General features: G+C 41.0%; 1 protein-coding gene across 4 annotated transcripts in view; it reads right to left on the bottom strand.

Annotated features, from left to right (window-relative positions):
* FBXL20 (F-box and leucine rich repeat protein 20) overlaps positions 1-23,580 on the bottom strand; it is a 93,741-nt gene that overhangs the window by 8,590 nt on the left and 61,571 nt on the right. For all 4 annotated transcript variants that reach the window (XM_047757015.1, XM_047757018.1, XM_047757016.1 and 1 more), the window contains 8 exons: positions 23,232-23,286; positions 19,397-19,471; positions 17,792-17,886; positions 17,238-17,306; positions 10,996-11,091; positions 8,690-8,816; positions 6,327-6,401; positions 1,609-1,739 (listed from right to left, as the gene is read on the bottom strand). In XM_047757015.1, the coding sequence (XP_047612971.1) occupies positions 1,609-1,739; positions 6,327-6,401; positions 8,690-8,816; positions 10,996-11,091; positions 17,238-17,306; positions 17,792-17,886; positions 19,397-19,471; positions 23,232-23,286 (723 nt within the window). The remainder of the gene's footprint in view (positions 1-1,608; positions 1,740-6,326; positions 6,402-8,689; positions 8,817-10,995; positions 11,092-17,237; positions 17,307-17,791; positions 17,887-19,396; positions 19,472-23,231; positions 23,287-23,580) is intronic.

The raw sequence follows: 23,580 nt of genomic DNA, 5'->3' as shown, positions 1-23,580 counted from the left end.
AATTAGAAAGCTCTATCTAATGGGAAAGCATGACCAATTTCTTAAACTAAACCATGAAGAAGAATGGAACTGAACATCCTTCTCTTTAAAACAAACAAACAAAAGGAAATGTGTAATATTTTTAGAGAGAGGACTTAGCTCCTGAATAGTATTCTACTCTAGGCTTCTGATATTACTGAGGCCCATAGCCAGGTGATTACAAAAAAAGTTTAAGAAAGTTTTTATTGGTTTATAATAATATTACTGACAATAACACATTTTTTTAAACATCTGCACCTGCAGTATATGGAAGTTCCTGGGCTAGGGGTCGAATCAGAGCTGCAGCTGAGGCCCATGCCGCAGCCACAGCAACATCCGATCTGAGCTTTTCTGCAACCTATGTCACAGCCTGTGGCAACAGTGGTTTCTTAAACCATTGATCAAGGCCAGGGATTGAACCCACATCCTCAGAGAGACAACACTGGGTCCTTAACCCACTGAGCCACAACGGGAATTCCAACAATAATTATTACATGTAAGACAAGCGGTTTCATAGGTTCTAGAGCTAGGCTGCCTGGGCTCACACTCCTGCTCTGACACTTACTGCGTGACCTTGAACAGCTTACGTGACCTACCTGTGGTCTGGTTTTCTCATCTACAATATAGAGATAATAATAGTGCTTTATGGTGTTATGAGAATTAAGTGAATTAATGTTTGCGAATCATTTAAAACAATGGCTAATATGTTTATATATATTAAGTACAATATAAGCTTTGTTTTTAAAACAAAAGGTATATGGGGAATCATTCCTATTTATTGCAAAATACTGTGATATCTATTCTGACAGAATCAATATGGGCTTGAAACCACATGTATGCAAACACAGCATTCTTAATAATAAATATTCACCCAATCCTATATGTAGGTAAAGAGGAGCCACAGAGAAATAAAGGTTGCTTTAAAAGGCCATCAGCAGAAAGGAGGCGGCTGTGTTCTTCTCCTTGAATACTACCTGCTATGTACCTGGCACATTACAATAAAAACGACCACAGGATGGGCCTTTAAAAACTTTCTTCAGAAAGGAATTACATGACATGAAAGCTTTGATAAGAGAAAGTGCTTTTATTTCTTTTCTCAAGTAATGAAGTAAAAGGTTGATCTTTTTACTTTTATTTTATTTTATTTTTTTAGTATGGTTCAGGCCCATTATGTAATTACATAATCAAATGATGTGCAAAGCATGGAGTTCCCGTTGTGTCTCAGCAGAAACGAATCCGACTAGTACCCATGAGGATGTGGGTTGGATCCCTGGCCTTGCTCCATGGGTTGGGGATCTGGCCTTGCCGTGAGCTGTGGTGTAGGTCGCAGACTCGGCTCGGATCCAGCATTGCTGTGGTTGTGGTGTAGGACGGCAGCTACAGCTCTGATTTGACCCCTAGTCTGGGAACTTCCATATGCTGAGGGTGCCGCCCTAAAAGAAAAAAAAAAAAAATGAGGTACAAAGCAAGTAGGTGAGAAAGGGTCACAGTGGCTTTGTAGCGTCTACCTTAAAAATTTCAAGGTTCCAAGAGTGAAGGAGACCTCTGTTCCTTTCCCCTGATTTTTTGAGATAAACAAGAAATGTTTACCTAAGCCGTGGGCAGTTCTGACCTAGGGCGTTCAGGATGGCATCTGTGATGTTGGAGCAGCCAGAGGCACAGAGGGACTGTAACTTATGGCACCCTCTGCATATAGTAATGAGACCTTCATCTGTGATTTGCTAAAAAAACAAAACAAAACAAAACAAGAGAAAAAACCCCATAGATATTAGTTACTTAGCAAAAGATACAGAAGTTACCTCTGTGAAATAAGTGCCAGGTTCAATTAAATGATTTTAAAACCTAGAAAACAGATAAGAACAGCAGTATTTTAATAGTATAAACATATTTACAAGTTCAAAATTGATACTAAGTTACTGAAAAAAAGTGAAACAACCTGTGGATGATAGCGTCAATCTGAATTTTAGTCATATAAATACTACCCTAATTTAATGGAAATAAATAGTTGCGTCCAACTCAAATATAAATTTGTATGTTTTATTTTATTTTTTCTCTTTTTGTCTTTTTAGGGCCGTACCCTCAGCATAAGGAGGTTCCCAGGCTAGGGGTCTAATCGAAGATGTAGCTGCCGGCCTATGCCAGAACCACAGCAACGCCAGATCCGAGCCTCATCTGTGACCTACACCACAGCTCAGAGCCGCGCCAGATCCTTCACCCACTGAGCGAGGCCAGGGATCGAAACCTCAAACTCATGGTTCCCAGAACGATTAGTTTCCATTGTGCCACAACAGGAACTCCAATTTGTATGTTTTAAATTATTTTATTTTTAGATGAAAAAATGAACACAAAAAGATGTTACGTTAAAAAAAAAAAAAAAAAGACGTTGGGAGTTCCCTGGTGGTTAGGACTTGGTGCTTTCCCTGCTTCGACATGGGTTCAATCCCTGGTCTGGGAACTGAGATCTCACATCAAGCCACTAAATGCTGTGGCCAAAAAAAGAAAGAAAGAAAAAAAAAAAAGACGTCACGTACAAATATCTTAACATGGTGGATGTGATTAGCACTTTAATTTGTCCTGCTAGATTCACTAATTTTGTGTTTAAGCCTCAGAATAAAGCTCTACTGCCCTTTCTGTTTAATCAAACAGCATTCTCAGGTTGCAAGGACAACTGGAAAAAAAAAATCAAACTTCAAACAGTCACTGCTTAAATCAGTATGTTTCGGTAGAACCGAAACAAAATACAGATGAAAAATGGATGCTGGAGTTCCCGTCGTGGCGCAGTGGTTAACGAATCCGACTAGGAACCATGAGGTTGTGGGTTCGGTCCCTGCCCTTGCTCAGTGGGTTAACGATCCGGCGTTGCCGTTAGCTGTGGTGTAGGTTGCAGACGCGGCTCGGATCCTGCGTTGCTGTGGCTCTGGCGTAGGCCGGTGGCTATAGCTCCGATTTGACCCCTAGCCTGGGAACCTCCATATACTGTGGGAGCAGCCCAAAGAAATAGCAAAAAGACAAAAAAAAAAAAGGATGCTAAGGCAGATACAAGATGTCATGAAATAAACTGATGAGGTATATACACATATAAAAGTACCTAAAAATAGGGACTATCATTATTACTAAACAAGGGTAACTGAAATGTAAAGGGAGAAGCATCAATCCATAAACACGCATATTTATAACAGGCCAATGGAGTCAGTGTCCCGTAACATTAGGAAAATACTGGGAGGGCCATGTTGCCTTTTCCTAATGTTTTTTTGTTTTTCTTTTTAGGGCCACAGCTGTGGCCTGTGAAAGTTCCCAGGCTATGGGTCAAATTGGAGCTGCAGCTGCAGGCCTACACCACATCCAAGCCACCTCTGTGACCCAAGCCGCCACTTGCGGCAACCCAGGTCCTTAACCCACTGAGGGAGGCCAGGGATTGAACATGCATGCTGAGGTTCATTCTTTTTTTTTTTTTGTCCTTTTGCTATTTCTTGGGCCGCTCCTGCGGCATATGGAGGTTCCCAGGCTAGGAGTCAAATCAGAGATGTAGCTGCCAGCCTACACCACAGCCACAGCAACTTGGGATCTGAGCCGCGTCTGCAACCTACACCACAGCTCACAGCAACGCTGGATCCTTTAACCCACTGAGCAAGGCCAGGGATCGAAGCCACAACCTCATGGGTCCTAGTCGGATTCGTTAACCACTGTGCCACGACGGGAACTCCCCTCAGGTTCATTCTTAATCCACTGACCCACAATGGGAACTCCTCTTTCTTAATGTTGTGGCTCAGTGGTTGACTAGCAGCCATGAGAACACAGGTTCAATCCAAGGCCTTGCTCAGTAGGTTAAGGATCCAGCATTGCTGTGAGCTTTGGTGTAGGTCAAAGATGTGGCTCAGATCCTGAGTTGCTGTGGTTGTGGTACAAGCCGGCGGCTACAGCTCCCAATGGACCCCTAGCCTGGGAACCTCTATATGCTGTAGGTGTGGCCCTAAAAACAAAAAAAAAAAAAAAAAATCTAAAGATGTGCAAGAAGTTTTTTCCTATCATTGTAAGATGATGGTTTCATATTTACAATAGTTGTAGCAGCTCTTTCTTTCAGGCCAAATATTTCAGTTTCATAAAGGAGAGTTGGCAAATTCTGGTAGTAACTATGGGAATCAAAATTAAAAGGATTAGCATTCCTTTAACTCAGTCTCCATAAGTGTCTTCAACAGATCTTTATAAAGCACCATCCCTTATGGGCTGGAAGAGTAGGCTGCTTAACTGTACAAAATACGGCCCCGTATGTATCACCTTTGAAAGAAACCACCACTATGCTCTAGAGTTCCAGGTGACCAAACAAGAAGGGGTGAATACAACAATCGGAAGGCTTAGAAAAACAAGGAAAACCTTCACCAACTATTTTCATTCCTGCTCTCACTCTCACTCCAAGGCAACACACATATGTAATTTTCAAGGCAAGAGAGAAAAGTTAAAGGTGTACGGTCAATGCTCTAGGACCCCGAATAGTTTAAGCAAATTCTCTGAGAAAAATTCACAGGGTTTGGGATAAACAAAAAAGTTGACAGTCTAAACAATCCAACTGTGAACTACAAATACCACTCTAAAATAAATTTTTTTTTTTTGGTCTTTTTGCCATTTCTTGGGCCGTTCCTGCGGCATATGGAGGTTCCCAGGCTAGGGGTCCAATCGGAGCTGTAGCTGCCAGCCTACGCCAGAGCCACAGCCACGCGGGATCTGAGCCGCGTCTGCAACCTACACCACAGCTCACGGCAACGCCAGATCCTTAACCCACTGAGCAAGGGCAGGGATCGCACCTGCAACCTCATGGTTCCTAGTCAGATTCATTAACCACTGCGCCACGACAGGAACTCCTACTCTAAAATAACTTAAAGGGTACATTTTACTTGTTATCTGCTAAGATCAGTGTGTTACCAATGGTTATGGCTCACTGATAGGCTTAACTGGTGTGACTGCAATTAATTCACCAAAAAATATTTTAAATACTGAAGTCTGCAAATTATTTACTTCTAAAGGATAGTGTTTTTTTTTTTCTTCTTTTTCTATTAGCTAAGGTTTTATATATTTATTTTTATAATGATTTTTATTTCTTCCATTATAGCTGGTTTACAGTGTTCTGTCGATTTTCTACTGTACAGCAAGGTGACCTAGTCACACACACATACATACATTCTTTTTCTCACATGATCATGCTCCATTATAACTGACTAGATATAGTTCCCAGTGCTATACAGCAGGATCTCACTGCTTACCCATTCCAAAGGCAATAGTTTGCAAACTATTCCTTTTTCTTTTTTTTGGCTGCACCCACAGCCTGTGGAAATTCCTGGGCCAGGGATCGAATCCTCACCACAGCAGCGACCTGAGCCACAGCAGTGACAATGTCAGATCTTTAACCTGCTGCAACCACCAAGGAACTCCAAGAGAGTGTTTTCTTAAGTTGAAAAGAAAGGGGTGGAGTTACAGTTTAGCTTATTTGGAATTCTGTATAACCTACTCTTTATCTCATCTGATTATCAGGTCCCCAGGAGTGAGTACTGTTGAGCATGTAAATCATCTGTGTTTACTGTATCCCTGGGGTTGAAGTGGACAAACTGCTCTGTCTTTATGACTGAAATCTTACAATAATATTACTGGAAAAAAACCAACAAAAAAACAACTTCCAGAGTTCCTGTCATGGCTCAGTGGTTAACGAACCTGACTAGTATCCATGAGGACACTGGTTCGAACCCTGGCCTTGCTCAGTGGGTTAAGGATCTGGCATTGCTGAGAGCTGTGGTATAGATTGCAGAAGCGGCCTGGATCCCATGTTGCTGTGGCTGTGGTGTAGGTTGGCAGCTACAGCTCCAATTCGACCTCTAGCCTGGGAACCTCCATATGCTGCAGGTGTGGCCCTAAAAAGACAAAAGGCAAACAAAACAAAACAAAACAAAACAAAACCCTAGCAACAACAACAACAACAACAAAAAGAAAAAGGAGCTCCCGTCGTGGTGCAGTGGTTAATGAATCCGACTAGGAACCATGAGGTTGGGGGTTCGGTCCCTGTCCTTGCTCAGTGGGTTAACGATCCGGTGTTGATCCGGCGTTGCCGTGAGCTGTGGTGTAGGTTGCAGATTTGGCTCGGATCCCGAGTTGCTGTGGCTCTGGCATAGGCCGGTGGCTACAGCTCCGATTCAACCCCTAGCCTGGGAACCTCCATATGCCACTAGAGCGGCCCAAGAAATAGCAACAACAACAACAACAACAAAAAACCCACACACAATGAATTACTAATACAGAAGAGGTTGGGAGGAAGGACTGCTTACTAAGCAAGTCTGCAAGTTCAAAGTCACCAGTTCAGGACAGTGTGCACCTATGTACTTGAGAGCTTCATCTTCTAGCTAGAAAGATTAAAGAGAGAAAAAAAATAATTACTGCCATTGCTTTAAATCTTAAAACTTTATAAACTTAATTTAAAAAATAAATTAAAATTTTAAGTGTGTATATGTTCATCAATATATTCTCAATATAGCCAAGTTTCAAAGGAACAATGAACCAGAAATAAATGAATGATGATCATACAAATATATAAGTCATGATTAGTACAGTCATCAGTATTTATCGGTTTTGACCACATTAAATTCATACATCACCAAATCAAGGAAAAGATAAACACTGCCTAATGTTTATGGATTTTTCTTCTGATAAATTTAACATGCCATGCAGCATTTTGCTGAGGGATTTTGAAACTAAAATAACTTTCACATTTCTACACTCCCTATAAAGTTTGTAACAACAAACTTTAAGAGCAGGAGTTGAGAAAAGAATCTGCAGTTTGCTATTTATCTGCTGCTGGAAGATCAGTGCTATGCATACAGTGCTGAGAACAGATGGCAAGTAATTGATTATAATGAGGCATCCCAATCAATATTTTTCAGGATTCCATAAATCACCAGAAGTTCAAGCTGTTGTTTCAGAGCTTTGTTACAAACAATGGAAAGTCTCCCATCATGGTAGGAGAATGAGGGTGGTTTTTTTTTGTTTTGTTTTCCTTTTTTAGGGCCACACCCGAGGCACATGGAATTGGAGCTACAGATGCTGGCCTAGAGGGATCTGAGCCACATCTGTGACCTACACCACAGCTCACTGCAACGAGGGATCCTTGACTCACTGAGCAAAGCCAGGGATTGAACCTACATTCTCATGGATACTAGTAAGACCTCCAAGGGTGTTTTTTTGTTTTTTGGTTTTTTTTTTGTCTTGTTGTTGCTATTTCTTGGGCCGCTCCCACGGCATATGGAGGTTCCCACGCTAGGGGTTGAATCGGAGCTGTAGCCACTGGCCTACGCCAGAGCCACAGCAACGTGGGATCCGAGCCTCGTCTGCAACCTACACCACAGCTCACGGCAACGCCGGATCGTTAACCCACTGAGCAAGGGCAGGGACCGAACCCGCAACCTCATGGTTCCTAGTCGGATTCGTTAACCACTGCGCCACGACGGGAACTCCCAAGGGTGTTTTTAATACAATCCAAGAGATGGTTTTAGCAACAATTAATAAAATAAGGGCTTAACCCTAATCTCAGTCATTTTTTTTAATTTTTTTTTTTTTTTTTTTTTTTTTTTTTTTTGCTTTCAGGGTCACACCTGCAGCATACGGAAGTTCCCAGGCTAGGGGTTGAATTAGAGATGCAGCTGCCAGCCCACACCACAGCCACAGAAATGCTGGATCCTTATCCCACTGGGTGAGGCCAGGGATAGAACCTGGATACTAGTCAGGTTAGTAATCTGCTGAGCCACAACAAGAACTCCTATCAGTCACTTAAAAAAAAATGTATAGCCACACCCACAACCAGATCCTTAGCCCACTATGCTGGGCAGGGAATCTAACCTGTGACCCAAGGTTCTTAACCTACTGCACCACAGTGGGAACTCCCTGTCAGTCACTTTTTCTTTTTATGGCCACACCTGAGACATATGGACGTTCCTGGGCTAGGGGTCAAATTAGAGCCGCAGCTACAGGCCTAGGCCACAGCAAGCCAGATCTGAGCTGCACTGCATCTGAGACCTATGCCACAGCTTGCTGCAACACTGGATTCTTAACCCACTGAGCGAGGCCAGGGATAGAAACCACACCCTCAGGGACACTTCCCAACCTGCTGAGCCACAAGAGGAACTCCCTGTCAGTCACCCTTAAAACCCTCTTGATCATTTCCTTCGAGGTGTTACCAAGTCAATTCTTTTTTTTTTCCACTATAAAACAGAGATATTAAAATTTTTAATGACAAAATATGTGGGATTTTTGATGAGACTAACAGGAAATAAGCACCAACACTATAAAATGTAGGTTGCTGTATCCTTGGCACATTTAAGAAAAGTGCCTGGTGGCTAAACAAGCAGTGGAAATTGCCAAGACTGTCTTCCTTGCCCATCCACTTCAAGGTCTCAGGCAGTGACAACATGGTAAGTTTTCTTTTCAAATTAAGCTGAATGAAACCCTCTTGCCTATGGGACTTGTTCAGTATGATTTCTTCTTATATTTTTTCACTCTAGGGAAAACACTTTAATTTTTGGTAAGCATGTGTCCTTAGTCGTAATACATAACAACTACATTTCCCTCAGACCAGCAACTTGGGCTGTCTGCCAAGTTCATGGTTCCTATCATTCACAAGTGCTACATGGAGTATTACCTGTGTGCAGCCTTTTAAGAACAAGGCTTTGAGACCGCCACAGCCTCTCACTAGTGCCTGGATACCATCCTTGGTTACTTGGTCACACCAGGAAATGTTTAATTGCTCCAACAGTGGACATCCCTCACTTAGGATAAAACAAAATGAAACAAACACGTGACTAAATCCAATTCCAAAGGCACCAAAGTCTTATTTTACTGGCTATCTAGTCAGGGAAATACTTAATGCAGATTTTTATGGAGATTTATACTTTTCCAAGTATATTCTTTTTGCACTTAACACAAATTTAAAGGTCTATAGATAGTAAATGGAAATGAAGCTACTTGCTCAAGTTAGAGTAATTAATAAAGAGTAAGACTCTAATTCAAATTCTCTATCACATAATTCAAAAGCTTATAAAAGTAATAATTAGGACATTTCAACTTTTATTTAAAAAAATTACAAAGGATTTAAATTTTTTCTTTCCTGGGAGGTATCTAGAGTACAGTTTCCACTGGCTGACTTCAGGATATATTTTATTAGATCTCTGCCTTCTATCAAACACCAGCTTCTTCTTTGATCTTTGATCTCATGTATAAACTATGGAAGAATCCTAAGCTCTATGCATACTTTGGAAAACACTGCTTTAACTGTTTTATAAAATAAAGCTAGGGGATCTTGGTTCCAGCTTATTCTTCATCAATAGTGAGAATCCAGGCAAGTCACTTTAAGAAGCTTCTTCACTTTAAGAATTCAGGCTTCTTCACTTAAAGAAGCCTTCGAGAACCTCTCCAAGGTCAAGATTAGCCACAACTCTTCAAGGTTTTCCCCCAACTGAAGCACTCACTTCTATCACAGCACTTATCGTGCTGTAAGTGTGAAATGCTTAGTGTTTTTTCCTTCCACTAGACGCTATCAATTTAAGGGCAGCGACCCTTACTCAGTACTCCGCATGGTTGAATCACAGCACCTGGCATTCAAAAATCTTTCAGATTTTCTTATCTGTAAAGTGTCTGTCCTATCTACCTCACAAGGTTTTCAAATAAATGACACCACTTATGTGATTTATTATGATCTACAGACACTAGTTTTTTTGGCCATGCCTGCAGCATGCAGAAGCCCCAGGGCCAAGCAAGGATCAAACTTGTGTCATAGCAGGAACCCGAGCCATAGCAGTGACAGTGCTGGATCCTTAATCTGCTGAGTGACCAGAAAACTCCTAGACATTTTATACTACCCTATTTATTATCCTATGAGGCAAACAGCCTTAAGTACCTATGTGTGCAATGCTCTTAAGGAAGGTCAAGAAGCAACCACATTTTCAAAGTACTTATACTCAACTAAATTTATATTTCTTCTTTTAATGGCTTAACTCTACTATTCATAAATATAACCAATACATTCATAAAAGGCTGATAAAAAGGTAAAAGTACAAAGAGAATGGGCACTATGCCTTCCTTTTTGTTGGTTGTGCCCATGGCACGTGGAAGTTCTCGGGTCAGGGATCAAACGCACACCACAGCAGTAACCAGAGCCACGGAAGTGAAACACCGGATCCTTAATCCACTAAGCTACCAGGGAACTTCTCACCTTCCTTTTAAGATATATTTTTATATTTAAAAAATACATTAACACTAGAACAATTAAAATTTGCTAAGTGCTTACTATGCACCAGGAACCCTGCCAAGCACTTCAATCATGTACAAACTGTAGTATTCTGTTCAGAAATCCTAGTTACCTCTAGCCACTTCACTTGACCGTGTCCTTTAACTTGGGCAAGTGGTAACATAAAAGATCAATTCTGAATTGCAGTACATACCTATAAGACGTAGTTTTATTCAGTTCCAACTTTATTTCAGTAATTAAAAAAAATAAATATTTCTTCTGATTGTTGGACATTCTTTTTCTTCCCTAATCAATGATACCTTATTTAACTTTTTTTTTTGTGTTTTGTCTTTTTAGGCCGCACCCCTGGCATATGGAGGTTCCCAGGCTAGGGGTCAAATCGGAGCTGTAGCCACCAGCCTACACCGCAGCCATAGCAATGCCAGATCTGAGCCACGTCTGCGACCTACACCACAGCTCACGGCAATGCCGGATCCTTAACTCACTGAGTGAGGCCCGAGTCCTCATGGATTCCAGTCGGGTTGTTAACCACTGAGCCACGACGGGGACCCCACCTTATTTAACTTTTAAACCAATGTTTATTTTTCTTAGAGTACAGTTGATTTACAGTGTTGTGCCAATTCCTGCTGTATAGCATAGGGACCCAGTCATACATACATGTACATTCATTTTCTTGGACATTCTTCTTGTAAGAAATTTACCTCAGAGCTTTTAGAGACATGTTTGTTATCGATGTACAGGAAGCCAAGTCAAGGTGCCTGAGTTTGGAACAGAACTTGCTAAGGCTGGTACATGTACTGAAAAATGGAAAAAGGAGAAAATAATGAGTGAACAAATAAGAACACATCCTTAGACTACCATACACGATTCTCATTAAATGTGTGTGTGTGTGTGTATATATATATATATATATTTACATACATATAAAACTGTAAAATTTTCATATGTCAAATAAAAATGGTTTTAAATCCAGGGACCTTTCATGTTGAGGAAGAGGCAGGTTCACAAAAAAAAAGCTGTGCTGCGTATGAGAATTTGCATGAGGGGAAGATGGTGCTTGATTCACATTTGGAAATGTCAATAGCTACTGACAGCAAAGTACATTTATGCTGATAAATGATTTACATGCATTCTGCAAATCCAAGAACACTGGAAAGCTAGCTAGTACTTGCTAGCAAGTGGTGAAACAAGACCAAAAGTTCTGTCTCTGCTCTTTTCCTTAAACCTTTGCTCAAGATGACCTTAGAAGGTCAGGGATCAAACCCCTGCCACAGCGGTGACAACACTAGATCCTTAATCCACTGTATCATCAGGGAACTCCTCAAGATAACCTTTTGCATGGCAGTAATGCAATAACTGGATTTTTGCAAGGTGTACAGAGGATTTACCAGTGTTGGCTGAAACTAGCTAAGTTACATAATGTTACTGCCTGCTTTCCTTTATGAATTTCTTAAAGGCTCTTTTCCCACAGTGGTCAAGTTTCTTTTTTTTAATTTTATTTTATTTTATTTTTATTTATTTTATTTTTTTATTTTATTTTATTTTTCGTCTTTTTGCCTTTTCTCGAGCCACTCCCTTGGCATATGGAGGTTCCCAGGCTAGGGGTCTAATCAGAGCTGTAACCACTGGCCTACACCAGAGTCACAGCAACGTAGGATCTGAGCCGCATCTGCAACCTACACCACAGCTCACGGCAACGCCAGATCCCCAACCCACTGAGCAAGGCCAGGGATCGAACCCGCAACCTCATGGTTCCTAGTCGGATTCGTCAACCACTGCACCACGACGGGAACTCCAAGTTTCTTAACTTTTTATTTATTTTTTGCTTTTTAAGGCCACACCCTGTGGCACTTGTTCAGCATGATTTTTGTCTCCCCATCTTGCTTCTCTTCAAAAATTAATCTTTGGTCAGGTGTTAATTCTTCTTTTTTTTCACTCTAGGGAAAACACTTTAAATTTTGGGGTTGAATCGGAGCTGCAGATGCCAATCTATGCCACAGCCACAGCAACTTGCGATTTGAGCTGTGTCTTCGACCTACACCACAGCTCACAGTAATGCCGGATCCTTAACACACTGACCATGGCCAGGGGATCGAACCTGCATCCTCATGGATACTAGTCAGGTCCATTACCGCTGAGCCACAAAAGGAACTCCTTAATTTTTTTTTTAATTGTGGAAAATCTCAAATATACTTAAGAGTGAGTGATAGAGAATGTACATGTATCATCCTTAAGGTTTGACATTTATCAATAATCTACTATTACTGGAGTTCCTGTTGTGATGCAGTGGAAATAAATCTGACTAGGAACCATGAGGTTGCAGGTTCAATCCCTGTCCTCACTTGGATTAAGGATCCAGTGTTGCCATTAGCTGTGGTGTAGGTCACAGACGCGGCTTGGATCCTGCATTGCTGTGGCTGTGGTGTATGTAGGCTGACAGCTGTAGCTCCAATTCGACCCCTAGCCTGGGAACCTCCTAGCCTCAAGTGCAGCCCTAAAAAAGCAAAAAAAAAAAAAAAATCTACTATTACTATTTCACCTATTTCCTTCATTTTTTGGGGGGGGGGGTTTCAGTATTTTAAAGCAAATCCTAGACTTATTATTTCACCTGTAAATATTTCAAACTATATAAAGACATATATATACATATAAATACCTGACACCTAGGCTGTGTTCAAGAGTCCCCAGTTGTCTCATAAATAAATGCCTGTGTCAAACTGATTTATTCAAATTAGGATCCAAATAAGACCAATACATTCTAGTAGGCAGATATGTTTCTTAGGTCTTTATGTGAACCTACATTTTCATTTCTTCTGGGTGAATATCTAAGAGCATTGCTAGGTCTTATATACTGAGTACATGGCTGACTTTTTAAGAAACTACCAAACTTTTTTTTAAGTGGCCTTTTTAAATTCCCACCAGCAATGCATCCACATCCTTGCCAATACTTGGCACTGTCTCTCTTTTCGATGACAGCCATTTTAGTGGGTATGGTTTTATCTTGCAGTTTTGTAATGAACACTTTTTCTTGTGCTTGTTAGCCATTCATCTCTTTCCTTGGTGAAATGTCTAAGGGTTTAGCCCAATTTTTAATTGGGCTGTCTCATTACTGATTGTAAGAAAGAGTTCTCTATACATTCTTGATACACACTTTCATTAATTTCTCTCAGTAATGTTTGCGGTTTTCAGTGTAGAAATCTGACACTTCTTTTAGCTCTAAATAAAGAGCTTTGCTTGTTTCCTATTGATATGCTTTTTTTTTTTTTTTTAACTTGTTGCACTGACTGAAACCTCCAACAGAATGTTGAATAGAAATAATGCGGGAGTTCCCGTCGTGGCGTAGTGGTTAACGAATCCAACTAGGAACCATGAGGTTGCAGGTTCGATCCCTGTCCTTGCTCAGTGGGTTAACGATCTGGCGTTGCCATGAGCTGTGGTGTAGGTTGCAGACGTGGCTCGGATCCAGCGTTGCTGTGGCTGCAGCTCCGATTCGACCCCTAGCTTGGGAACCTCCATATGCCGTGGGAGCGGCCCAAGAAATAGCAAAAAAACAAAAAAACAAAAAAAAAAAGGAAAGAAATGATGCAAGTTAGCATCCTTGCTTTTCTCCTGACCTTAGGGTAAGGCATTCAGTCTTTTACCATTAAGTATAATGCCAGTAGTAGCTTTTTCATGGAGGCCTTTAATCATATTAAGGAAACTCCTTTCTATTCCTAGTTTGTTGAGAATTTTTATCACGAATGAACTCCGGATTTTGGCACATGCATTAGTTATCTATTGTGTTGCATAGTAAACCACCTCAAAACTGAACGGCTTAAAACAATATATCTTAGTTTTCAGGAATATAAGCACAAGCAGCTTAGCAGGGTGTCTCTAACTCAGGGTCTCCCACAAGGGGTACAGTCGAGGTACTGGCCACAGTTGCAACCATCCCAAAGGTTAAATGGGTACAGATTTCCTTCCAAGCTCATTTTGGTGGATGCTGGCAGACCTTAGAAGATCCAATTTCAAGTTCACTCATTTGGTTTTTGATAGGATTCAGGTTCTTGCAGGCTGTTGGCCAGAGACCTCAGTTCCTTGCCACATGGACCTCTCAATAGAGCTACTCACAATGGGGCAGCTAGCTTCCTCCGGAGCTGGAGCTTTGAGAGCAAGTAGAGTATGATAGAGGTTATAGTCTTTTTGTAACCTAATCTCCAAAGTGACATCCAATTCCTTTGCAGTATTCTATTGTTAGCAATGAGTCAGTAGGCCCAGTCCAGCTCAGGGGAAGAGGTTATACAAAGGTACAATTAAAAGAGGTAGGGATAATTTGGGGGCCATGACAGAGGCTGTTTCATATTGATGATCGTGTGGTTTTTGCGGTCCTCTATTCCAGAGGGCAGTATATCTCACCAGCTGCCTATTTTTATACGGCCCACAAATCAAGAGCGGCTTTCACTTTCTTTTTGTCTTTTTAGAGCCATACCTGTGGCATATGGACGTTCCCAGGCTTGAGGCTGAATTGGAGCTGCAGCTGCCACAACCACAGCCACGCAGGATCTGAGCCATGTCTGCGATCCTACGGCAACGCTGGATCCTTAACCCACTGAGTGAGGACAGGGATCAAAACCACATCCTGGAGTTCCCATCGTGGCGCAGTGGTTAACGAATCGGACTAGGAACCATGAGGTTGAGGGTTCGGTCCCTGCCCTTGCTCAGTGGGTTAAGGATCCGGCGTTGCTGTGAGCTGTGGTGTAGGTCGCAGACGCGGCTCGGATCCTGCGTTGCTGTGGCTCTGGCGTAGGCCAGTGGCTGCAGCTCCAATTTGACCCCTAGCCTGGGAACCTCCATATGCCGTGGGAGCGGCCCAAGAAATAGCAAAAAGACAAAAAGACAAAAAAAAAAACCCACATCCTCATGGATACCAGTGGGGTTCGTCACCCACTGAGCCTCAATGGGAACTCCTGTATTGTAATTTTTTATTGAACTGCTGAGTGTCAGATTTTGCGTCTCCCTTTAAAGAATGCTGGGTTGGTTGTTGTGGTTGTTTTTTTTCTTTGCTTTTTTTTCCCCCCATTTTTGGCCGCCCTGTAGTATATGCAATTCCCAGGCCAGAGATCAGATTTGACCCACAGCCTACACTGCAGCTGCAGCAACACCTAATCCTTAACCCACAATGCTGAGCTGGGGATCAAACCTGCATCCCAGCACTCCAGAGACACCACTGATCTCGTTGCGTCACAGTGGGATGAATGCTGAGTTTTGACTTGGTAGGCAGTTTAATTAGTTGTGAATTAACCTGGTCCTAAATTTTTTCCTTTTAACCTGTATTAAGGCAGGTCTTGCTGAGCTTTTCTATCAAGGTGTGATCTTTCTGAAGTCTCTACTAAATGACCTAAGGTGGATCAAAGAACTTTCTCCAGGGTGGTTAGAACTTCTCTCAGCCTTATTTAAATTCTGGCAATTCTTCAATTCACAGTTCCTCAGTAATTGTTCTTTCCTTATCACATGTTCTTTGCCCAGCTATGTGGGGTCATAATAAGCAGATATACAATTTACTATTCAGCCAAGAAAATGTAGATTTTTTTGAGGAGCTCCACTGTCTCCAAACACAAATGGAGTCACCCTGGTCTCTGAACTCTTTCTCTTCAAATCAGCCAGAACTTTGTGCTCTGCTTGGGTTCCTTCTCCTTGTGCCATTTTCTGGAAAATATCACAGGACTCCCCTCATTTGTTTCTCAGTCCTGCCATCTCCATCGGCTTGTTTTCTACGGTTATAGAGCTGTTTACAACCAGAGGCAGTGACTGTCATCATTAGAAGTCTCCATTTTTGCTTTTAAAGTCTGTATCTTTTTTTTTTTTATAAACTGTATCTAAAACACTGCTGGGGTCACCAGAACAAGCAGAAGTCAGAATGGACCAGTGGTTATTTGATGATTTTACGATATTAAAGTTTTCCGTTTTCTTTGGCCATGCCCTCGGCATGTGGACATTCCTGGGCCAAGGATCAAACCTGAGCCACAGCAGTGACAACGCTAAATCCTTAACTGCTAGGCCACCAGAGAACTCCCAGTATCTATTTTTTTAATTTATATTTTAATTGAAGTCTAGCTGATCTACAAGTTGTATTAATTTCTGCTGTACACAAGTGACTCAGTTATACACATATTCTTCTATATTGTATATCCTTGATTTATAATGTTGTGTTAGTTTCAGGTGTACAGCAGAATGATGCAGTTGTACATACACACATATCCATTCTTTTTTCAGATTCTTTCCCCACATAGGTTATTACGGAATACTGAGTAGAGGACCCTTGTTGATTATTTTATATTTATCTCTTTCTTGCGACCTCAAAGAAAGGAATAAAATAAACAATGTGCTTGAAGCATCTTCTACTTTTCTTCACTCAAGCAACTGTAAAGGGCCCATCTATTTGAGAAACCTTTTTTTTCGGGTGGGGGAGCATACAGCATATGGAAAGTTCCTGGGCCAGAGACAGAAGCCGAGCCACAGCAGCAACCCGAGCTGCTGCAGTGACAACAATGGGTGCTAGCCCCACTGCACCCTAAGGGAACTCCTCAAGAGGTCTTTTGGAAGAACAGAATGATTCACTGAATAATTCTGTCCCCTTCTTTGTAAATAAGCTTCTTCACCTCCCAATAGGCAACAGTTTCCCTATACAATATTTTTTGTTTTATTGAAGTATAGTTAATTTACAAGGTTGAGATAATTTCTGCTGTACAACAAAGTGACCCAAAGTACATATATCCATTCTCTCTGATTCTTCTCCCACATAGATCATCACAGTCCCTATATAATATTTAAATGTTATTTGATACATGTTATTACTAATAGATTTTTGGGCTGAAAGTTTTTATGTCTACCTTCTATGTCTGCTGGGTCTATGACAGCAAACTCTCAAAGACGGAGAAGTATGTTTTATTTCTTTGATACTTACGCATCTGTAGTCTTTGTGCATCCATTTAAATTTAGCACTTCAATGTTCCTACAGTTTTGTGCAAAGGTCCTTTACAGGAAAGAAAGAAAGCATTTGAAGTGAAATGGGCAAAATACTCAGCATTTAAAAAAATGATAAAAGTTACCAATGATGCTAGATGTCGGTATAAAAGTAGTTCACAATTATGAATAAATTAATTTTCAACCATAAACCTCTTAAAACATTGATCTTTTTGTCAACCAAAGTTAAAATTATCCTAACTGAGTAAAGACACTTAAAAAAAAGAAAAAAAAAAACTTAAGGCTCCAAAAGAACCATTTATAACATGGGGAATCTGGCTTTGGGGTTTGGTGGGGGAGAGCACTTCTTGTTTTATTCTCAAAACCACACATCCCATTACTGGATATTGTGTTACAAGCAATGAATGTGTATTTGGGTTCAGAACAGCTTAGGAATATGAAACTACTCTAGCCTTTTCTGGGTGAGGTGGTGTTGTTCGGGGCTGTTCTTTATTCACTTCAGTCAAGAAAATGAGTTAATCAACAGGTTCTTACCTTAATGCATTGTCTCCTACTCCGAGACACCCACGAAGACTTAACTTCCGTAAAAAGCCCCCACATCTTTTTGAAATATTCTCCACCACTCGGCCCTGTAAAAGCAAACAAACAAACAAAAAAACCCCAGGCACACAGAAAGATAAGCCACATTGTTTTTAAGATAACATTCTAATTTTGAGGCAGCCTCTTCTCTTGTTAAATCAATAGGAAAATTTCACCTTACTGTGAGAAAGCTTTCCTGATTACCCCATCTACCTGCGACATGCCTAAACCCTATATGGTTATTTATCTTGTTCATCTGGTAAGATATTCTGTATCTGAAGAAATGGTGCTCCACAGGTGTCTTATCACACTATATTAATGTAGCTCCCCCACCCCTGGTTAAACTGTTGCTACTGAAGAACGTTAACTCTTTATTATTTCTGTGCATTTATGATTGTACTCTAAACATAGCAGACTCAATGAACATTTAACAAAAGCTCACCGAACGATTTTGTGGCTATGGTGCTTTAAACATTTACATCCATTAAGATTAGGAAATTGTGAAAAACATAAAAACCTAGTATGTAGTGGGTATTATTAAAAAAAAAAAAACAACACTGTATGAAGATAATGGAAAGTTCACACGAGATTTTTTTAAACGTCTTACATGGATCTTCAAGACAACTAAGTTCCACCAGAACTTTAAAGAAAAACCAATTGAAAAAAAAAATCTTGGAGTTCCTGTTGTGGCTCAATGGTAACAAACCCAACTAGTATCCATGAGGACGCAAGTTCAATCCCTGGCCTCCCTCAGTGGGTTAAAGATCTGGTGTTGCCATGAGCTGCAGCACGGCTCAGATCTGGAGTTGCTGTGGCTGTGGTGTAGGCTGGCAGCTGCAGCTCTGATTGGACCCTTGGCCTGGGAACTTATATATATATATATTTTTTGTCTTTTTGCCATTTCTTGGGCCACTCTCGCGGCATATGGAGGTTCCCAGGCTAAGGGTCCAATCGGGGCTGTAGCCACCGGCCTACGCCAGAGCCACAGCAATGCAGGATGCCACGTCTGCAACCTACACCACAGCTCATGGCCATGCCGGATCCTCAACCCACTGAGCAAGGGCAGGGATCGAACCTGCAACCTCATGGTTCCTAGTCGGATTCGTTAACCACTGCACCACGAAGGGAACTTCTACATGCCACAGGTGCACCCCCCCAAAAAAACCCTAAATCTTATGCTTATCAAGAAGAATTGATGCAAATATCATGTCTCAAAAGGTTGTTAACCCTACTTTTTTTTTTCAATAAGCACATATAAAAAGACTTCCTTAAAATGAACTAACACAGGTTCACAATTCCACCAGGAAAAAATCCTAACAAAACTTTTTGAGTCTTGTTAATACTAAATAATTTAGTATTACTTCAGTAAAATAATTCTGCTCATTCTCAAAACTGAACAAGTTCCTGGGAACACTGCAGACTCCCATGAGGTTCAGGTGCACTGAAATTAATAGTTTGTCTCTCCAGGGAAAGGAGATTTATATGGTTGGGGGCTAATCTGTCTCCTGCTGTAATTACATTCTAACAAGAGAAATGGGGCCACACACCACGTAATTATACCTCAATATCTCTCTGGAAATCAAACAGGTCAATTCGCTGCCAGTTACTGCCATCCAGAGCCAGAACATTCCAGGCCTATTTTGAAGAAAAGGAGAAAGAATGAGCAGAAGGTGAAACAAAGGGGGAAAGTCGGCAATATTCAAGTTCACACTTCAAACTATTGACTGATCAATTGACTCAAAGATTTCTCAGCAGCCCCCCCACCCCCAAACACCATTAACTCCCAAAAGGTCTGTCTTATTTCTGATTCATACTTTATTGTCCAAGTAAATTATCTCATTAATGAGTGGGTACAGAAATTAGCAGCTAAGAAACATCTTACATTGGGGGGATGGGGAAAGCACACGTTTTGATAAGTATCATAGCCAGAAACTGTTTACTAACTGGAGTTTCTAATCCCAAAATGAGATAATTCAGCTGATAAAAAGTTACTCTATCCCTCAACTAGGAAAAAGGTGAGGATGAAATCAAAGAAGGTAGTACTCTGAATGTACTGTGTTCAATATATTTGCTACGTTTTTATATATGTATATAACACACACACACACACACACACTCTCTCTCTCTCACATATATATATATATACACATCCACAGCATCACTTGACTGCCCCTGATTGTGACCTGGGACTTACAGAAAAGACAGTATCACTTCTCAATATCAGTGACAATGCCTGATCCTTAACCCACTGAGCCACACAGGAATTCCTCAGGCATGTTTTTTTTACTTGGTCATCTTTCCTTTCAACTTGATTCAGTGGTAAACTCAAAACAATGAAAGCTGGAGTTTCCGTTGTGGCTCAGTGGGTTAAGAACCTGACCAGTATCCATTAGGATGCAGGTTCGATCTCTGGCCTCACTCAGTGGGTTAAGGATCTGGCACTGCTGCAAGCTGTGGCATAGGTTGAAAATGTAGCTTAGATCTGGCACGGGGAGCTGTGGCTGTGGTGCAGGCCGGCAGCTGCAGCTCCAATTTGACCCCTAGCCTGGGAACTTCCACATGCCACAGGCGCGGCCATTAAAAAAAATTTCTTTTTAAACGATGAAAGCCTTAAAACGTCTCCTAAAGGGAGGCAAGAAAGTTTCCACACTTTTCAATCTTTCAGGATAAGGTGAAAAATGACTCCATTAAGAGTTAACTTATTGTGGATCATTCTGAATTTGAATCAGAAAGCCTTTAACAGTTTTCCCTATTAAAGTGTAAACAACAGTTTTAATACTGTTGAGTTATAAACTCAGAACACCACCTCTTACTACAACATATCAAAACACAGACTGGAGGCGTTCCCAATGTGGCTCAGCGGTAACGAATGTGCCTCGGATCCATCAGGACGCAGATTCGATCCCTAGCCTCATTCAGTGGGTTAAGGATCTAGCGCTGCTGTGAGCTGTGGTGTAATTCAACCCCTAGCCCAGGAACTTCCAGATGCTGCAGGTGGAGCCCTAAAACAAAAACAAAAACACCACAGAATCAATACTGAAATTCTAAAAAGGAAACTGCAGATAATACCTATAAACCCCAGGGTAAATGTCACACAATCAGCAGAAATATGTCAGAGGTATGAGGGTAAAAAAAGTTATCATTCTAGAGATCTTCAAGATTTTCAGAGGATTTCAAAGTTGTTTTTTTTTTTTTTTTTTAGTGGCTCCCTATTTTTCCAACAGTTTCCACAAGAGACAAAAGATAAAACTTTTAAAGATTATTTGTTAACTAGATTCTCTGGCTAAATATACCTCTGACTTGCTCTGAAATTTCTCATTTCCTTATACTATCTACTCCAGGAAGCAGGAAACATGCTAAACTGAGACTAAAATTAAGAATGACAGGTTCCTCTCTAGAGTCTTTTTTAAAGCAAATTAACTACTTCAAGTACAGAGAATAACAGGCCTACACCAGTGTACCAACTGTTCAGATTTAATGAAAATTGGCATTGTTCCTCTTTTTAAGTTAAAACATTAAGAGGGAAGAGGAACTTGAACATGAAAACGACAATTATAACTCACTCAAATCTACATTCCTGAGACAAGACTTTGTAACTAAACAGGTTTAGGCACTCGTCCGGGAATTTCATTTCTCAATGATGACCTCATTCACATGGAGAGAGAAAAGAAACCCCACTAACTCATACCAGCTATGACAAGAGCAACCACTCAGTACCAGGGACAAAAATGCGACGAACAGAAATCATCAAAATACTATTGATTCGTTCCTAAATAGCTGAATACACAGATTTAGCATGGCTTTTAGGATGTAGAAATTAAATTAGCAAGACAGGGAGTTTGCGACTAGCATCCATGAGGACATGGGTTCAATCCCTGGCCTCGCTCAGCAGGTTAAGGATCTCACGTTGTAGGTCGCAGTGGCGGCTCAGATCTTGCGTTACTGTGGCTCTGGTATAAGCTGGTGGCTACAGCTCTGATTTGACATCTAGCCTGGGAATCTCCATATGCTGTGGGTACGGCCCTAGAAAGACCAAAAAAAAAAAAAAAAAATTAGCAAGACAAAGTGAATTTTTTATGGCAAGTTTTGTGGGTTGTTTTTAAGGGAACTGGTACTGGATATCTTAAGGGAAACCTGGGTCCACTTACAAAGATAAATATAATTCTGTATGATATATAACCATATTACACACTCAGCACCTGGGACTATACCTGGTATAGCTAGTTCCTCAATAAACATATGTTAAATAAACAAGTAAAAGCCACTGTCCAAGTTATAAAAAGATGATAGTTGTAGGTATACATTCATTTTAAGTTAATTATTATATATCTGTATTACAAAAGAGACTGGGGGGAGTTCCCTCCATGGCTCAATGGTTAAGGATCTGGCGTTGCTGTGAGCTGTGGTGTAGGTCGCAGACTCGGCTCGGATCTGGCATTGCTGTGGCTCTGGCGTAGGCCGGTGGCTATAGCTCTGATTAGACCCCTAGCCTGGGAACCTCCATATGCAGCGGGAAGAGGCTCTAGAAAAGGCAAAAAGACAAAAAAAAAGGAGAGAGACTAGGAATGGCTCATAAAGCAGTTTTCCCACAACAGAGATTCTATTCTTACTTAATATTAGTGGCACCAATAAAATTAAGATGTTTCACTATTTTGTCACAGCAATGTCAACTGACAAAAATGGATAAGTAAGAGTAATGCAGCAACTGACTTAGAGAATAGAATTTGGTTTGCTCTACAATCAAAAAAATTAAATTCTGCTATTATCTTTTGAGGAAAAAATACAGAGAGATATCAAGAGCCTTCCTTGTATGTGTATAAAATGAGGTAGGAAAACATAATGAAACACCGTATTATTACAAACCTAAACTTTTTCGGAGTTCTTGTCGTGGCTCAGCAGAAACGAATCTGACTAGTATCCATGAGGACACAGGTTTGATCACTGGCCTCACTCAGTGGGTAAGGATTCGACACCGCCGTGAACTGCGGTGTAGGTCACAGACGTGGCTGGGATCTGGTGTTGCTGCGGCTGTGGCACAGGACAGCAGCTACAGCTCTGATTCGACCCCTAGCCTGGGAACCTCCGTATGTTGAGGGTGGGGCCCTAAAAAAACCTAACCTTTTTATTTGCGTGTTGAATTTTTTTTTCCTTGAAAATATTTCCTCTGTTGGTATTATACAAACAGTCAAGAGTTTTCAAAAATCAGTTAGAAATAGCACACACAGTAGCATTCCACTGCAGAATTAATATGGGTTTGGGTATGCCCTGGGTAAACTACATCCTTGGAAACATAACATATAAGTAACTTATGAAGTAAACTGCTGGCCTTCTACAGAAGCTGATTATCATCAGGGTCAGGAAGGAACGGTCTTGCAATTACGTCAGCCATTCTTACCCTGGAGACTTGAGCACAGCGACACAAGGTAACAACATCCAGAAAAGAAAATATCCTAAAAAGAGACGGAGAAAAAGTTTATTATATAATAAAATAGTTTCTCTTGATTTTTGCCTGTAAATAATTGGCAGAAGTTCTTTTTTTTTTTTTTTTTTTTTTTGTCTTTTGTCTTTGTTGTTGTTGTTGCTATTTCTTGGGCCACTCCCGCGGCATATGGAGGTTCCCAGGCTAGGGGTTGAATAGGAGCTGTAGCCACCGGCCAACACCAGAGCCACACCAGAGCCACAGCAACGTGGGATCCGAGCCGCTTCTGCAACCTACACCACAGCTCACGGCAACGCCGGATCGT

This window comes from Phacochoerus africanus, chromosome 14 (assembly GCF_016906955.1).
Source record: "Phacochoerus africanus isolate WHEZ1 chromosome 14, ROS_Pafr_v1, whole genome shotgun sequence".
Classification (NCBI taxonomy): domain Eukaryota; kingdom Metazoa; phylum Chordata; class Mammalia; order Artiodactyla; family Suidae; genus Phacochoerus; species Phacochoerus africanus.
The sequence above is the reverse complement of the archived record's forward strand: the minus strand, read 5'-3'. Positions and strand labels throughout refer to the sequence as shown.